This window comes from Oryctolagus cuniculus, chromosome 3 (genome assembly GCF_051225735.1).
Source record: "Oryctolagus cuniculus isolate XC-2025 breed Fujian yellow rabbit chromosome 3, ASM5122573v1, whole genome shotgun sequence".
Taxonomy (NCBI): Eukaryota; Metazoa; Chordata; class Mammalia; order Lagomorpha; family Leporidae; genus Oryctolagus; species Oryctolagus cuniculus.
Genome location: NC_142869.1, coordinates 32,237,309 through 32,252,306, shown reverse-complemented (window position 1 = coordinate 32,252,306; position 14,998 = coordinate 32,237,309). Strand labels below are relative to the sequence as shown.

The following is a 14,998-nucleotide window of genomic DNA, read 5'->3' as shown; positions in this document are numbered from 1 at the left end:
ACTGATATTTTAAAAGATACAAATAGTAAGATGAAGAGATATGTAGGGTAAGTTCTTAGAATTTCTGAGTCCTGGCCGGCGCCGCGGCTCACTAGGCTAATCCTCCGCCTTGCGGCGCCGGCACACCGGGTTCTAGTCCCAGTCAGGCTGCCGGATTCTGTCCCGGTTGCCCCTCTTCCAGGCCAGCTCTCTGCTATGGCGCGGGAGTACAGTGGAGGATGGCCCAAGTGCTTGGGCCCTGCACCCCATGGGAGACCAGGAGAAGCACCTGGCTCGCCTTCGGATCAGCGCAATGCGCCGGCCGCGGCGGCCATTGGAGAGTGAACCAATGGCAAAGGAAGGCCTTTCTCTCTGTCTCTCTCTCTCACTGTCCACTCTGCCTGTCAAAAAAAAAAAAAAAAAAATTTCTGAGTCCTAAGCTCAGGTGCTTCCATCCATGTGGAGATGGGTACACCACCCTCCCAACATATGGATATGTTTCTTCTTTACCTTCCTAAAAGCCTCCACATCTTCAGCTATCCAGAAGTTCCCAAAACCAAGTCTCCTTGAGTTTTTAAGTGAATTCCATTAATTAAACTTGATTGGTGAAATCATGAACCATTGGTGATCAACTCAAGCTTCAACCCTTCTTCCTTCCCTGTGCTGGAAGTCACAGCCTTCTAGTCCTGCCTTGGTCTTTCTGGTGGCCCCCCTTCATTCAGAAGCTACTTGTGGACAACCAGCCATCAGTCAGTTCATTGGCATAGCAAAAGACGTGTCACTTTGGATATTAGGAGCTGTAGACTGGGAAACAGGAGAACCAAATACACATTTCATAGTATCACAGCTGCTGAATACTTAACTTTTTACCCTGTGACTGGTAGGTAAACCAGTTCCAGAAGATGCACATGTTTGTAAGCATAGGCACTTTGGGATTTTCTACATAGACAGACAATTGTAGGGTTTTTGTTTATTTTGTTTTTGGGAGGCAAAGAGAGAAACTCTCATATCCCTTATTTACTCCTCGGTTTACTCACCAGATGCACATGCCAGATGCACACAATGGCTGGAATTGGGCCAGGCCAGGTGGTGGGAATCCAACTAATTGAGCTATCACCATTGCCCCCCAGGGTCTGTGTTAGCAGAAAGCAAGAATCAAAAGGTGGGAGCCAGAGCTGGGTATCGGACCTAGGTGGGACCTGAGTGTCTTAATCACTAAGGCTAAATACTCACTCCAAGGACAGTTTTAATTTCTTCTTTCTAATTTGTATGCCTTTTATTTCTGTTTTCCCTTTTTGCAGTGTCTAGGATTTCTGATGTGATATTGAGTAGGAGTACGGAGAGAGGACAGCCTTGGTTTATTCCCGTTTATCACAAAATACCACAAACTGAATGGCTTAAGCAATACAATGTATTATTATCCTCCAATTCTGTAGGATTGAAGTCCATCACAGGTCTTAGTGAGCAAATAGGACTGCATTCCTTCCTGGAAATTCTAAAGAATCTGCTTTCCTGTATTCTGTAGTTTCTGACTACCCAGCATTCCTTAGAATGTAGCCCCCTTCCTCCATCTTCAAAGTCAGCAGTAATACATCCTTCTGTGTCTGCCTTGTGTAGCCACCACCTTTTGTCTTTCTCTTTAAGAATTCTTGGAATTATCCTAGGCCTACCCAAATAATCCAGGCTAGTTTCCCTATGGTAAAGTTGACTGACTGCAATTTTAATCTCCCTTTGCCACATCACATAGCAAATTCACTGACTTTGGAGATCAGGAGATGGATATCTTTGGGGGATTATAATATGACACTTCTAAGTCTTTTGTAAATGCTTTTTATTTGTTTTAGAAATCTCTCTTCTGGGTAAATAGTTGTTAACTTTTGTCAATACTTTTGTTCAATCTATTAAGGTGATTATATGGTTTTTCTTATTTTGTTAATATGGTGAGTTATGTTGATGTTCCAATTCCTGGAGTGAACCACCACTTGATCCTGAGGTATTATTTTTACATAGTGCTGGACTGAATTTGCTAATATTTGGTTTAGGGTTTTCACATCTACGTTCATCACTAATGTGGGATTTTAGTTTTCTTTTGTTGTTATGATTGATATTAGGGTAATGCTGGCCTCATAAAATAAGTTGGAAGTGTTCCTTTCCCTTCTGTTTTTCTGGAAGAGGTTGTGTAGAATTCGTGTTATTTATTCCTTAAGTGTTTGGCAGAATTTTCCATTGAAACCACCTGGGCCTGGAGTTTTCTTTTGGGAAAGAAAGATGATTTCTTCTTCAGTGTGTTTTGGATGGCATTAACCCAAGTACTTGAGCCATCACCTGCTGCTTCCTAGAGTGTACATTAGCAGGACACAGGGATCAGAAGAGGAGCTGGGACTCAAAATTAGCCACTCTGATAATGGAAAGTGGGTATCCTGTAGAGCATCTTAACCACTGTACCAACCACTCCCTTTGTAATGTTGAATTGAAAGCCAGACATGTTGTGTTCAGACAGTAGGTGCTGAGGTAAGGGAAATGGTTTGATTTTTTTTTTTTTTTAAACTCATCTACTGGGTAGGAGGAAGGGACAGAGCTTCCATCCACTGGTCCACTCCACAAATGGCCGCAGTGGTCAGGCTGGGCTAGCCTGAGGCCAGGAGCCTCAAGCTCCATCCTTGTCTCCAGTGTGGGTGGTAGGGACCCAAACACTTGGGCCATCTTCCACTGCTTGCCCAGGCGCATTGGCATGGAGTTGGATCAGAAGTGGAGCACCTGGGACACAAACCTGCACTCAAATGGGATGCTGGTGTCAGGGGTGGCTTAACCCACTGTGCTACAATGCCAGCCCTAAAGTGGATACTTGCTAGGACTAGTCTTTGTTGTAAGTGCCTGATGGGACCCATGGAGAAAAAGCCTTTAAGAACATACAGGCTTGGGGCCACCACCTTCAGTGCCAGCATCCCATATGGGTGCCATTTTGAGTCCTGGCTGCTCTACTTGCGATCCAGCTCTCTGCTATGGCCTGGGAAAGCAGTAGAAGATAGCCTGCGCCTACATGGGAGACCCGGAGGAAGCTCCTGGCTCCTGGCTTCAGATCAGCGCAGCTCCGGCCATTCCATCTATTTGGAAGTGAACCAGTGGATGGAAGACCTCTCTCTATTCCTTTCTCTGCCTCAGCCTCTGCCTTTTTGTAAATCTGCCTTTCAAATAAATAAATCTTTATTTTTTTTTCCATGGGTTCCAAATCATTTATTTTTAGAGGTTTTAACAAAAGAAAGATCAATAAATTTCATGTAATAGAAGGTTGGATGAAAATAAATAAAATGAATTCACCTTTTGTTTAAAGCATAATTTCAGTGGAATGTTTGAATATTCTAAACTCAGTCATTTTTCACCATGGAATACATTTCTTGTCCATACCAGATGGAGTAATAATTTTAAGAGTAAAGAAGATAAATAATTATACTAAATAAGACAAAGTATCCCTTGATACATTTTGGAAGGTCAAATAAATAAATCTTTAAAAAAAAAAAAATACAGGCTCTTCCAGAGTTTGCACATTGACCCACCGGTCTGTCCTCTGTCCTGCATCAGATTTTTACTTACTCTAAGTGAAAAAGCTAAAGACTTTTTTCCATTGTCCTTGGTGGGGATGTGTTTGTTTCCTTCCTTCCAGAGGCAGTATCTCCTTAGATTTTGTATCAGTTTGTTGTGTAATCTTACGTCTCTTGATGGGTTTGGAAAAATTCATGAATTTGAAGTTAGTCTTCTTTTTTTATAGAATTCTTTAGAAAGTCTCAATTCTTTTTTGTAAATGGAAAGAATACAAGCGGTCTTGCGTTACAGAAATTTTTAAAAATTGATGTATTTGAAAGGCAGAGTTACAGAGAGACAAACCAGTGGGGGGTTGGGGAACAGGGGTATCTTCCATCTCATCTGTTGGTTGAGTCCTGAAATGGCCACAGCAGCTGCGGCTGGGCCACTCCTAAGCCAGGAGCCTGGAACTCCATCCAGGTCTCCCACATGGATGCTGCTTTCCCAGGCCATTAGCAGGAAGCTGAATCAGAGTAAAGCACCAAGGAGAGGGTAAAGCAGTGGAGGATGGCCCAAGTGCTTGGGACCCTGCCACCCATGTCGGAGACCTGGAGGAAGCTATTGGCTCCTGGCTTTGGCCTGGCCATCACAGCCATCTGGGGAGTGAACCACCAGATAAAACATCTCTCGCTGTGACTCTCCCTCTCTGTTAACTCTTTCAAATAATTAAATAAATATTAAGCAAACAAACAAAAAATTGGATCAGCCAGGATTTAACTGACACTCTTATGTGATGCTGACTTTGCAAGCAACAGGTTAACCAGCTTGCCCCAAATGCTGGTACCTGTATTATAATATTTGAAAATATTATTAATATACTGATCATGGTGGCACAAAGTTGGGAGATACTCACCTATAAAGTCATAGTAGTTTAATTTTGGAAAACCAGCATGTAGATGTAGCATGCTATTCTACTTGTGGACCGTTAACTCTCAGCTAATGGGGAGGAGAAAGCAAAGAAAATAAGAGTGGTCAACCCTGGCTGAAATTAAACTTGTGAATGTGCATACAGTCTACATGTTTTTATATTGTTGGAATTCGCCAGACACAGCCAGCCAATTGACCTGCATCATTCCCACTGTCCTTTTTAGATCACCATTTTCCTCTTGGCCCCAAAGCACCTCTTGGCTTCTCTTCTTTACTGTTCAGGGGAATGCTGAGTAGATTTTTGCTATTTCCAAAGAAATTTTCTCCAGTGGTAAAATGATGTAGTGGATTGGATACTGCCCATATCTCTGTCACGAAAAGTACAACATTCAGTGCAATTCTGTTTTTCCAAGTCAGTTTGCATTAGAAGCAAACACTTCTTTTATCTGAATTGATAGGCTATGTGAAGAGAAAAACATGGACAGAATTAGAGTATACTACTATTCAGTTATCTAGAAAGAATAATAGCTAACACAGGTACACATTTGTAAAATGCCAGAGAGTATTTTATGTACTTTACATATATATGAGCCCATTTAATCCTCATTAGTTTTTTTGAGGTAGATAATAATATCCTCTCTTTTTGTTCAGGAAACTGAGAAACTGCTTTAACTTGATTTTTGAAGGATTGAACCACTTAATTCAGTAATCTGGCACTTAAGATAAAACTAATTGCTACCCCTGTTACAATTGAGTGACTGAATTGCTGTGTTTTCCACTTTTTTAGAAACTCAGAATCATTTTGCTTTCAACTTTTATGTCCATTCAACAATTAATAAATACCTACCTTGTGCTAGTGACTGAAGTAAGATGTAGCCCTTGATCACACAGAAGAGTTTACTAGTTGAGACTTAGCAGCTTGCTAAAATATTTTTAATGTTTAATATGTGTTACAATTTTTAAAATTTTTAATTGGAAAAAATATATAAGTTTCAACATCTTGGGCCGATGCCATGGTGCAATAGGTTAGTCCTCCGCCTGCGGCACCGGCATCCCATATGGGCACCAGTTCTAGTCCCAGCTGCTCCACTTCCAATCCAGCTCTCTGCTATGGCCTGGGAAAGCAATGGAAGATGGCCCAAGTGCTTGGGCCCCTGCACCCTCGTCGGGGACCCAGAAGGGGCTCCTGGCTCCTGGCTTCAGATTGGTGTAACTCCGGTGCAGCTCCGGCCGTTGCTGCCATCTGGGGAGTGAACTGACGGAAGGAAGACCTTTCTCTGTCTCTCCCTCTCACTGTCTGCAACTCTACTTTTCAAATAAAATAAACCAAATCTTAAAAAAAAAAAAAATTCAACAACTTAACAGTTTGAAAATGTACAGTTAAAAGTATGTTCACATTGTGGTGCAACAGATCTCCAGAACTTTTCCATTTTGGAAACGTGAAACTACCCATCAACCAACTCCCTCAAGCCACTGGCGGATACCATTCTTTCTATATCCTGTTTCTGTGATTCTGATTACTTCAGATGTAAGTCAAGTTAGGCATAGGCATACAGTGTTTGTCTTCTTGTGACTGGCTCATTTCGCTTAGCATAATGCCCTCCAGGTTCATCCCTGTGGTAGCATGTGTGGTGATTTCCTTCCTTTTCAAGGCTGAATAATTCCATTGTATGTATATAATACATTTTCATCCACTGATGGACATTTGGGTTGTTTCCACCTTTTGTCTATTGTGAGTAATACTGCTATGAACACAGTGTGCAAATACCTCTTTTGAGACGCGGCTTTTAGTTCTTTTGGGTACAGAATGAGAAGTGGGATTGCGGGTCAGAGAGAGAGCTCCTGTGCGCATCGCTGCTGCTTCACAGGGTCTGCACTCAGAGAAAGCTGCAGTCAGGGGCAGATAGGTCTCAAAGCCAGGTACTCCACGGGGCACACAGCCACCCTACCCAGCGGAAGCAGGCTGGGTATTAGCCCCTTACTGGGCATATTATTTGCAGGTATTTTCTCTAATTCCATATGTTTTAATTCTTTAATGTGTCCTTTGACGTGCAGAAATTTGATGTAGTTTTATATGTCTACTTTGCTTTTGTTTCTGTTCTTGGAGTTACATCCATGAAAACCGTTCTCTTCAGAATTTTTATCATTTTAGGGCTTACATTTAGGTAGGTTATCTATTTTGAATTGCTTTTTGTAAATGAAGTGAGATAAGGGTCCATCTGCATTCTTTGGCCCTTGAATATCAAGTTTTTCCAACATTCTTTGAAGACAGTGTTGCCTTAGATTTTTTTAAATGCTCAGAAATGATGAATTTATAAAATTTTTGTTTAAACTGGTTTTTTTTCACACTATAATTTAGTGTTAACTATTGTCTTATTTATATAGATTGAATTTCAAGTTTGTGACTATGATGCAGAACATTCTCATTTTTTTAAAATTAACCTCCTATGCTATGTTAAAATTGAAATATGATATAAAGTAATTTCCAAGTCAGAATTCTGTATCTCTTGGCCAGCGCCATGGCTCACTAGGCTAATCCTCCACCTTGTGGCGCCGGCACACCAGGTTCTAGTCCTAGTCGGGGTGCCGGATTCTGTCCCAGTTGCCCCTCTTCCAGGCAAACTCTCTGCTCTGGCCAGGGAGTGTAGTGGAGGATGGCCCAAGTACTTGGGCCCTGCACCCCATGGGAGACCAGGAGAAGCACCTGGCTCCTGCCATCAGATCAGCGCGGCAGCCATTGGAGGGTGAACCAACGGCAAAGGAAGACCTTTCTCTCTGTCTCTCTTTCACTGTCCACTCTGCCTGTCAAAAAAAAAAAAAAAAAAAAAAATAAAGAATTCTGTATCTCTTTTTGAATGCCTGATATGTATTACAGTGTATGTTGCTTTGAGCTATTTCTCTAAAACAAAGGTATTCTAATCTAAAATAAAAATCATCAAGATCATTTGTGTGATTCTTCTGTTCCTGGTTTCTTGCAGGGAAGCAGCGCGAGAGTGCCGCAGGAAGAAGAAGGAGTACGTGAAGTGTCTAGAGAACAGAGTGGCGGTGCTCGAAAACCAAAACAAGACGCTGATTGAGGAGCTGAAAGCACTCAAGGACCTTTACTGCCACAAATCAGATTAACTTGGGATTTAAATTTTCACCATTAAGGTGGAAAATGGACTGGATTGGCCACAACCAGAAAGACAAAATAAACATTTTATTTTCTAAACATTTCTTTTTTTCTATGCGCAAAACTGCCTGAAAGCAACTACAGAATTTCATTCATTTGTGCTTTTGCATTAAACTGTGAATGTTCCAACACCTGCCTCCACTTCTCCCCTCAAGAAATTTTCAGCACCAAGAATCATGAAGAGACTTCTGCTTTTCAGCCCTGCCCTCCTCAAGAAGTAATAATTTGTTTACTTGTAAATTGATGGGGGAAATGAGGAAAAGAAAACCTTCTTAAAAATGATTTCAAGGTTTGTGCTGAGCTCCTTGATTGCCTTAGGGACAGAATTACCCCAGCCTCTTGAGCTGAAGTAATGTGTGGGCCGCATGCATAAAGTAAGTAAGGTGCAATGAAGAAGTGTTGATTGCCAAATTGACATGTTTTCACATTTCCATTGTGAATGCTGTAAAATGGTTAAGAAATATAATATCCTCTAAAAAGAGTTTTAGAATGATGTGGAAGAAGTTAAGAATGGATTTGGAGTACTTTCTGTGTACATTCTTTTCTGCAATACTGAAAACTTGTCCTTGGTTCTTAAAACATTGTGTTACCTCCAGCTCTTCCACAGGGCAGTTGTTGCTTCTTGACTCAGTTCTGTGTGTGTTCAACATTTTTGAATACATTAAAAGAAGTAACCAACTGAATGAAAAAGCATGGTATTTGAATTTTAAATTAATTCAAACTAAATAAAAATACAAAGCTTATTTTAGTTAGCACTAAATTCTTAGTAAAAAGATGCTGATTAGTAAATCAACCCCTTGAGTTACCTAATAAGGTTTTTAAATAAATGTTTCTGTCCTCGCCTTCAAAAATATTTATATTGTCACTTATTTACTTAAAATCACATTTCTAATTTACGGTTGCCCTTTGCACTTACATTAAACCACCAACAGGAAAGCCTTGAGAATGTAAAATAAAACGAAGTGGTATATTTGTTTAGAAATGCTATGTGTTAAAGAAAAATACCAGTTTAAAAACTTTTCCATATTAACATACTTCAACAGTATCTCTACTGAGTTTTGTAAATCAAGGAACTTGGAAGGATGTTGTTCTGAAAGTAGTGCTTGATCGCACAAGGAAAGTACTATTCTTAAGACACATTTGAATGTCCACTATCCCACAATATTTGGATTGTCACTCTTGAAAAACATTTTTTGTTTGTTTTCATCTGAAAAAGGTAGTTAAGCTTCAAATTTCCAGTGTGTTGTCTAGCCTTTGTTGTGTTACAAAGGAGTTACCTATGTTAACTCCTGGTGTAGTCTGTACCTTGTGTGTATTATTTCCAATATTATTTTTAATACTAATTACTCATTTATTCACTAAGACTGGTAAACCTAGAAGTTAGTTACTCTGTTATAGAAAAATGAGGCAGAGGTGGATTTTAAAAATTGGAACCTGACATAATTAATGTTAGATTATAATTTCTCGCTTGAGAAGGAAATTACTTAAAAAAAAAAACTTAGGAAATTGTGTTTGCTCTTTAGTCATGGGTTATTTAAGAAAGCTGAGGTTTTTTTAAAAACATAAAATATGCAGATACAAGTGTTAATTATTGGGTCCATTTTTAAAAAGTAAGATTTTTTTTGATATCTGTAAATGATGTACTGTTGTTTATAACAAAACATTGTCTTTTTTCAAGGATGAACAGAGTTTATGAAGGAGCATCATTCTAAGAATTGAGTGATGTAATCTTTGTATTTGGACAATTCACCAGATTCTCAAGAAGGCTTTCAAACGACTAAAGTTTGATGTTTGTCCTGCTGAGCTATGGGGAAAGTTATAGCATAAAAATTGTAAACCAACATAGATATGTCTTTTTCTCAAATTGGAGTAACAGATACCAAGCAAAGTCACAAATCTGTTCACAAACTGGATTTCTTACTGAATCAAAAGGTCACACTGAACATTTTGAATGTTAAAAGCATTATAAATGAAAAATTGCCTGATATCTAGCAAGCTGTATTCTCTAAAGATACCTGTTTTTCAAAAGTTGAGGCTTTCTGGTCATTTAGGAACTTGCTGGTCCTCTTGGTCCCTGATAAATCAAGGCAGTCACATATTAGCAGGGTGGATTTTTAAGTTATCAAAACATCAGGTCCTTTATACCTTGAGGATGGCTGCACTGGTTTGAAATTAATTGACTTAATGGTGAGGTGAGAAATGAAATGTATTCTGTTGCTAAATGTGTTTTAGACCCTTGGAGAGACTTGAAGATTTCAGTTTATACAGATAGAAATCAAGCATCTTTTTGTGCAGGTTATTTTTTTTTAATACAAGAATGGGGGGAGGGTTGTTTTTAAGCTTGAAACTTTTGAGAATCTTTACTAAGAAAATAAATAATTAAAAAAAAATCTTGTAGCCAAGAACATATGTGGCCATGTTACCAGTAATAAATGTTTCTCTCTTCATATTGGCCAAAAGGGAATGAAAATGCCATCATAGGAATCTGTATATATGCTACTGATTTGCCTAGAAAATAGCAAGTTTGGTAGTGCTCACTTTGCAAATATAGGGCCATATGGCACTTTTATCTATAGGACAGATTAACTCTAATAAAAATGAAATGGGGAGGGGTTTATTTTTGATATTACTCTTCTGAGTTTTCAAGCTTTGATAGTGTTTAACTGAAAAGTGGTTTAGAAAGGGCTAGATCCAATGTGTTCACATTTAAAAAATTGATATCAGATACAGTTTTTAAGTTCATTCTTTATCAAACTCAAGTACCATATTGGCAACCATAATGTCATAGGTGCTCTATTCATTTAGATATTCTTGGGGTGGGGGTGGGGAAATGGCATTTGTATAATATATGTGTAAATATATATATATATACATACAGTATATAATCTAAAGCTCTGAGAGCTCTTGCGTCAGGAATGCTGAGTATTATAGTATATTGAGGTCAGATGAAATTTTACATTTTTGTGTGTTCTATTGCATCCCTTCTGGTAGTTTCTATGACTGCATTACTCCAGCACTCATGATTGATTTTTATCTTCTAATTTTCTTCCAAGTATTTGTTTTTAATTAATTTTCTTTGGCTTGATACTCTTAAGTGTGTTGGTATTCACTTGAAAACTCCCCCCTCTCCCCTAAAAAAATATTCAATTTTTATGCTTTGTCTCTGGCAGCTATAACAGTGGTAAGAACATTTTGAAGACAGCTTTTTAAAGGAACCACTGAGTTTTTCAAAAGTCATCCCGGGAGAGGAATTACGGTGTCCCATTTGAGCAGGGATTTTATCAGAAAGTGTGTTTGGATAGTGGGTCAGCAGCAGTGCTAGTATCTGGAAGCACAATACCACTCTGGCAGGCTGTCCAATCAGAAGTCATCTGGCTAAAGTTTGTCTCTGTCTCAGGACTAATCCTCACCAAAGGTCTTTTTGACTATTTGGGGTAACGTGTGGAGTCATACAAAGGCTTAGGAAGAAGCAAATTAATTTAAAACAGGATGCTTTCACTTGAAATGACTTCAATCTAGATTTCTTTTCATATTCAGTAAGTTTTTAACTCTGGTCAGCTACAGTCAACTAATATAAATTATCTGTTTTGAAGATCAAACACTGCATCATTTTGCTGGATTAAATCTAATATATCTCAAAGTTTAGATTTTGAATTAAAGTGGGTTTTTGAAACAGTGGCTACATATCTTTTCAGTTACTTTCAAGAGGCTTTGTTTTATTGCCATTGTAGCCCTGGGAACTGTTGGTATATTACTGTTTCCCAATTGACTTAACACAAAAGTTGTATATTTATTGGAATTATTTTTACATTATATTCTTTGTAAATGTTTGATGTAACTTGCACTTTTAAAAATTACCCAGCTTGGGTATTAGCAACTTATTATCAATTAATTATCAGTTGACTTTTTGGTCTTTTTCTCCTGTCTTCAATCATGAGACTTTTAAAAGGAAACTTTACATTGATTAAAATATTCTAGCATCTAAAAGCTAGCCTTAAAAATAGCTGTAAAAGAAAAATACATTACTCTTTTTTATAATAGATAAAGATTGAAGGAAAAATTACAAGAAAATAACATTTTCTTCAATTTTAAATGGTAGTTATCTTCACCCCAACATTAATACTGCCTGTGGTATGCCCAAAAATCCATTAATTATCCAAAATAGTAAAGGATTTTTAAAGCAACTAAATCTTTTCATGAAGACCACATTCGTAATCATTTTACTAAATTATTTTCATTTGAAATTGGCTTTGTGAACATCAAAGATACTGCCTAAATTTTGACTAATTTCAGATGAGGAGGGGAAAGTGAAGTGTGGTTAGTAAACCTGTCGATGATTAGTTGTGGGATAAATTTGTTCAGTTGTACAAAGCACAACTAGAATTTTTGTTGGGTGGCTTACGTACAGCTTAAATAGTTTTAATGTTAATAATGTTGACTTTTTTTTTTAAGTTGACTACATAGTCACTGTATGTGCTAGGAACTGGTTTCCTTGACTTTCTAAAATCAATGGCCAGGAGAGGCATTAATCCTTGAGGGGTTGAATTTATCATGAAGCTGAGTCAGAATGGAAGAATTTCAAATAAATCAAACAGGGTGCTGAAGTTCCATCTGTCTCATTTGCCATGGTAAGTTCTTACTGATCAGTGAATGTAGCTTAAGCCTTTGTATGGGTCCTCAGGGGGCAGACAGACTTTAAGAGGGACCAGATAACATTTGAATGGAGGGATTATATTTCAGGTGTTTTAGCTTGAAATTTATTTTTTAAAAAAAATAAAAACTAAAAAAATACATAGAACAAAGCCTGTGATGCAAGTTATAAACAGGCAGAATTGTTTAGCACAGAGAAAATACTGACCTGTCTGCATTCTGGTACAGTGAGTGCAGGTCTCAGCTGAGTATAACAAGAGTTTTAATTATTCTCACCAGCAAGTAAAGAAAATGAACAATCTTGAGGCAGCATCTTTGAAAAGGGTCAAACAGTAGGGAACGGAAATGTGGCCTACTTTACACAGGCATTATGTACTACTTGCCTGTGGAAACGTGGCATTTCCAAGTTCTGCCTGAGGAGCATCTGGAGAGATCTGAGAGTAAATCTGAGATTGTTTAAAATTGGTAGGGAAGGAAGAAAAATCCCTGCAGATAATGATCTTAGGTTAGTTGGCAAGTGAAATAACCTATCGTTGTGTTTGGGAGGATTTGTTTTCTTATGTTCTAAAAAACAGAATTGGTTAATGCTTTATAGACGTTTTTATCCAGGTGCCACTCCAAATTGTGTATGTAATGAAATTATTTATATTAAAAGTGGGAAATGATTTGTCAGCATTTTTCTGTGAGTATATGAGGGGTGGCAAAGAAGAGTGCTTGATAGCAGCTCCCCACGTGACGTCGTCGTCCATACATCAGTTGTGACCTCTCCCCTTAGCCCCCGCCCCTGCAGGAGGAATGAGCTCTAACCCAGATGTACCACTTGAAACTTTTTAGAGACAAAATATAATCAGGGAAGTTCCTAGAAAGGTGTTTTTGCTTTTTGGTTTTTTCTTTGAGGATTGGGGTAAAGAATACCTCCCCCTAAACTATCAGCACAAAACAGGGTATTGATTTTTAACTCTGATGTTTCTATTGGAGTTGAATACTAAATACATAACTAGTGAGGGGAATACATTTCTAATAAAATTCCCTACATTCTAAAAACATCCCTGTTTTAATTTTTTTACCTAAATCTTGTGCTTTACGTGTAAAGAAAAAATGTACTGAGTTACAATGCATTTTATTAACACTATGTACATATTAGCTGCTTTGTGTTCAGAATGGTAGCAATTGCTTTGTATATTAAAGTGATCCTTGTGAATTTGTGAAATATTGTCATAAAGTGCTTTTTCTTACTGTAATCTTTGTGGTATCAACTGTCATGCCCTTTTTACACAAACATTTATGTGCAGTCACATAAACATGCTTTTAAAAACTCTGTAAGTCTCTTTTTTGGGGGGAGGGATCTTGTATTTTAGTTTTTCATTTGTGTTGTCGTATTTTCTTGGATTTAGGTTTATCTTGTTAAATGAGCAAAGGTTATAAGGTTATTCTACAGTATATCACGAGCTTATGTTGTACATGTGCAGCAACAGAAAACTAATTCAAACAACAAGGATCTGAATCTTCAGTTAGATTTTACTGCATTCCTAAGTTTTAATGTAAGACTTCTTCTACAGTACGATTCAACAGTGCCTATGTAAGGATTTGGAGGTACTGCCCTGTTTAGATAACTAATGACTGGCTGTCTCTGATGTCATAAAATGCATTTTGCATTGAAAGAACAATAAAAACATAACTTCTTGGGTTCTCTTAGAATTCTGAAATTATGTGTTCATATAAAACAGAAGGGAAAAGGAAGGGATGTGGTTAATCTTTGTTAAATTGGGCGTAAGAATTAAAGATTCCCTCCTATGCTACTGACTCAAGTTCTAAAAACTGTTATTTATCCCTAACTATTCTTGTTTCTAATTGCCAGGTTTATTAATCTGCTTTACCTGCCATTATGTGGAAAGAATTACCCGAATTTCATTTTTTTCCTTCTACAAAGAATGGTGACAATTTATTGCACAGATGTTTTTGAGATTCAGTGAAAGGCTGATAGTAATTACATGGGGACAACAAGCATAAGCCAGAATTGGGCTGAGAATGGTGGTACCTGTGGTCAGCCCATCTGTAACCACATCCACATGCTTGGCTCTCCAGTGTGACACTTAACAGATACATATATTGACACACTTGTGAGGAGTGATGTGGCAAGAATTAAGTCCCTTTCCAGGGCAGGCATTTGGCACAGCATTTAAGATGCCACTTAGGAAGCTTGCATTATCAAGAGGGTGTGGGTTCAAGACCCAGCCTTGCTTCCAATTCCAATTTCCTGCTACTAAACATCCTGGAAAGCAACAGGTGATGGCTCAACTGCTTGGGTCCCTGCCACTCAGGAGATCAGATTGATTTCCAGGCTCCTGGGGTCAGCCTGGCCCAGCCTGTGCTAGTGTGGGTATTTGGGGAATAAACCAGTGTATAAAAGCTCGCTCTCTCTGCTTTTCAAAAATAAAGTGCCTTTCATCAAGATGCTGTAAGACCATACACAACCATACAGTTCTGAGAACACCTTTTAACAGTTACAGCCTTGACCTCCAGTGAATTCTAGACTCAGACGGTATTGCCACTCAGATTGCAAAACACTGGTCTTAATTTCTCCCCCAAATATTCTCCATCAGCTTGCTTCTCCATCTTGTGAACGGTGCCACAGTCCACTCAGGTAAGGCAAACTCAAAAAAAGCGCTACTGCCTCAAAAATTACTCTCCTTCCTCATGGCATTTTTCATTTCTCCACAAAACTGACCAGCTGGGCTGATAATTCTAATA

General features: G+C 38.4%; 1 protein-coding gene across 24 annotated transcripts in view; it reads left to right on the top strand.

Annotated features, from left to right (window-relative positions):
* The window catches only part of CREB1 (cAMP responsive element binding protein 1), a 76,569-nt gene extending 63,004 nt beyond the window's left edge, over nt 1-13,565 (top strand). For 13 of the 24 annotated variants that reach the window (XM_089329971.1, XM_089329970.1, XM_089329974.1 and 10 more), the window contains one exon: nt 7,404-13,565. In XM_089329971.1, the coding sequence (XP_089186097.1) occupies nt 7,404-7,548 (145 nt within the window). In that variant the 3' untranslated portion in view covers nt 7,549-13,565. The remainder of the gene's footprint in view (nt 1-7,403) is intronic. The other 11 variants (XR_016231924.1, XR_011387142.2, XR_011387138.2 and 8 more) reach the window with 3 other exon arrangements.
* Nucleotides 13,566-14,998: the final 1,433 nt, after the last annotated feature.